Genomic DNA, 2,500 nt, shown 5'->3' on the forward strand with positions numbered 1-2,500 from the left:
TGTGTACCTTTGTTTATCTCTAAACGCATGTGAATGTATACTAATGACCACTAAACGTGCCAGGACACACCTACCTAACATAACCACCCACGTATCTTAAAATCTGTGTGCACTAGATAAAAAACATCACTACCCCCTCCCCCCTACCCATTATCCCCCTCCCGCCTCCATCAGCAGTTGTAGGGGTTGAAAAAGGGAAGATTTAGAAACCTCTTGACCTCAGTGATAACTACATTTACGTGGTAGGATGGGAGAAGGGGTAACTGAGGATGAAAAGGGAAGTATATAGGGATAGAAAAATGTGTAATTTTAATGGGTTTCACGGTCAAGCTTCGGAAGGAGGAGCTCATGACAAAAGCGTGGTAGAGAGAGTTGGGAATCTAAGTGAAAATAAGTGAATATAATCATGGAAATAGTATGAAGTAATTAGTTCTAAAATGCATATAATAAAAAGGTGATAAGCAGAATTGTAATATTGTTTAGGTGGACCATCCCTAAAATGTTGACATTTTCCTAAACTGAATTAATGATATTTACGTTATGAAACATAAATGTATAATCATAGTCTTGCGTCAGTTCATATTTTACATATATTATCCTTTTTTAAATAATTTCAACGATTCGTGAGGGCAAACACTACAAACACCGGTATTATCCCAAGCCAAAATCTTTTTAAACAATGATGCTTTCCTTCACCCAATAAACAGAAGCCACGGAGATATCAGAAAACACTCATAAACAGGCTACACCGAAGCTCTTAAACCTCTGCCAAAAATGCTCTCAATTTACACGTGACGAAACACAGTCCCTTGGCACCGGCCGATATCAAATAGATTTCCAATGAGTGTGATGCATACTCACCGCCTCTAGTCAACTTGGTCTCCCGGGCAACCAATCTCGAATCCCGACAATACACTGTCTAGTAAATAAAATACAGGTGCGAAATCCATTTGCTTCGTATGGGAATTAGAAAGAGGTTGTGCATAATTATATCACGTTGGCGCCTCCTTCGCGTCATCTCGAAACAGGATGATTCCAGTCAGGTAAAACAAGCTCTCAAGACCCAATGTTAAAAATCGAGGACCTCGCTGCACCAAGGGAATTTCACTCGCTTATTTCTCTCCCGGGATTACCTCCTCCGCTAGTATATCTGCGTTCCCGGCTGCGGGTATGATAGAGCTTTACTGTGTATTACGAGAAAACGCGGGTAATATCGTACTTACCGGGTAAAAAGGCGGTGTAAATCCTTCTCCTCAGAGTCGCCCAGACCCACTCTCTTCACAACGCAGCTCTGACTCGTGTCGTCTGCTTCTCCAGCCAGAATCAGCTGTTTGATCCCGTCGCTTGCCCGTTATTGGCGTCGCAAACGGATAATTAAAACGTTTCATGTGTTTCCTTATATGTGTAAGAGTTTTCAGGAGTCAGAAAGATACCATCAGCTTATTCTAATAACTCGTAATCAGGGAGTAAAGTAATAAATATATAATTTTCTTTGTATTCAAAAAGATATAGTCACCCCTATGAATACTGGTTTTCTCTGGTTGAACTTGAAACCGTTTTCTTTGACAGTTCCCTTCCACCGAGGACTCGCCAGACCGTGAGGACGGCCGTGATCGCCCTCGTGTCCGCCCTCGCCTTGGTGGCTATCTTCCATTTAGCCAAACTTGCTGAACACCCTGTGGCTCAGAAGGAATCAACTGGTAAGCATAATTCTCTGTGTGGTTAGTTCATTGTCATGAAGCTTATTTTCTTCCTTTTTGATGAAGGTTTGAGTGATTTATAAATTTGTGAATTAGTATAGTCATCCCCTTCTTCGCTGTATATGCGCTCAAGATTAGATATATTGTTTATAAGAAATTTAAACTTATTTCGTAGTAATTTTACACATGTTTTCACAAAAGACATTCAGACTAACCATGTTCACATTTAGTTTTAACCAGACTGTCACTGCGGACAAAACCGGCGATGCTGCTGACGAACAAACGACGCACATTAGGCCTCTGGTATTTCAAACCCTTTACCTGAGGCAACGCCATATTAGGATAAAGACGAGATGTTACGCCTTTTCGATAGACAGCAATATAATAACAGGAGCATTGGTACCATCGCTCAAATAATAGCATAGGTTGTATCGATTACCTCGACTGCTTCATCGTGGCGGAGAGAGGTAGCATGGCGGTTTCGAAATCTAATTTGTTTTCATTTTACCGTATTAAGTATGTATCGGAGAACGTTCAACTTCGCGTGCTGCCAGGCCGTCTGCAGGCGCGTCGATATCTTCATTGACGTTCATATCGTAGAAGTTATTTGATTTTTATAAAGTATACACACAACACGTGTTTTTTTTCCTGTCATTAAATCGCTTTTCCGGAGATTCAATATGCAGTGTTGTTCTTCAAAATAAATAAATGCCTACATTTTTGTGTCAATTTTCGTGTCATCATGTAAATAAAGGAAAACGCAGATACCGAAGGCCTTTTCGCTATACTGCTATCGCCAG

The 2,500-nt window shown here is 40.8% G+C and overlaps 2 protein-coding genes across 4 annotated transcripts in view; one reads left to right on the forward strand and one right to left on the reverse strand.

Annotated features, from left to right (window-relative positions):
- Positions 1-1,556, reverse strand: part of LOC125028569 (solute carrier family 35 member G1-like) — a 69,219-nt gene extending 67,663 nt beyond the window's left edge. Inside the window, exon 1 of the mRNA XM_047617972.1 lies at positions 1,224-1,556. The gene's annotated coding sequence lies outside the window, so the exon portion shown is untranslated. The remainder of the gene's footprint in view (positions 1-1,223) is intronic.
- LOC125028568 (carbohydrate sulfotransferase 1-like) overlaps positions 1-2,500 on the forward strand; it is a 57,733-nt gene that overhangs the window by 51,185 nt on the left and 4,048 nt on the right. For all 3 annotated transcript variants that reach the window (XM_047617967.1, XM_047617968.1, XM_047617966.1), the window contains exon 2: positions 1,570-1,700. In XM_047617967.1, the coding sequence (XP_047473923.1) occupies positions 1,570-1,700 (131 nt within the window). The remainder of the gene's footprint in view (positions 1-1,569; positions 1,701-2,500) is intronic.

Source organism: Penaeus chinensis, chromosome 9, assembly GCF_019202785.1.
Source record: "Penaeus chinensis breed Huanghai No. 1 chromosome 9, ASM1920278v2, whole genome shotgun sequence".
In the NCBI taxonomy this organism is placed as follows: Eukaryota; Metazoa; Arthropoda; class Malacostraca; order Decapoda; family Penaeidae; genus Penaeus; species Penaeus chinensis.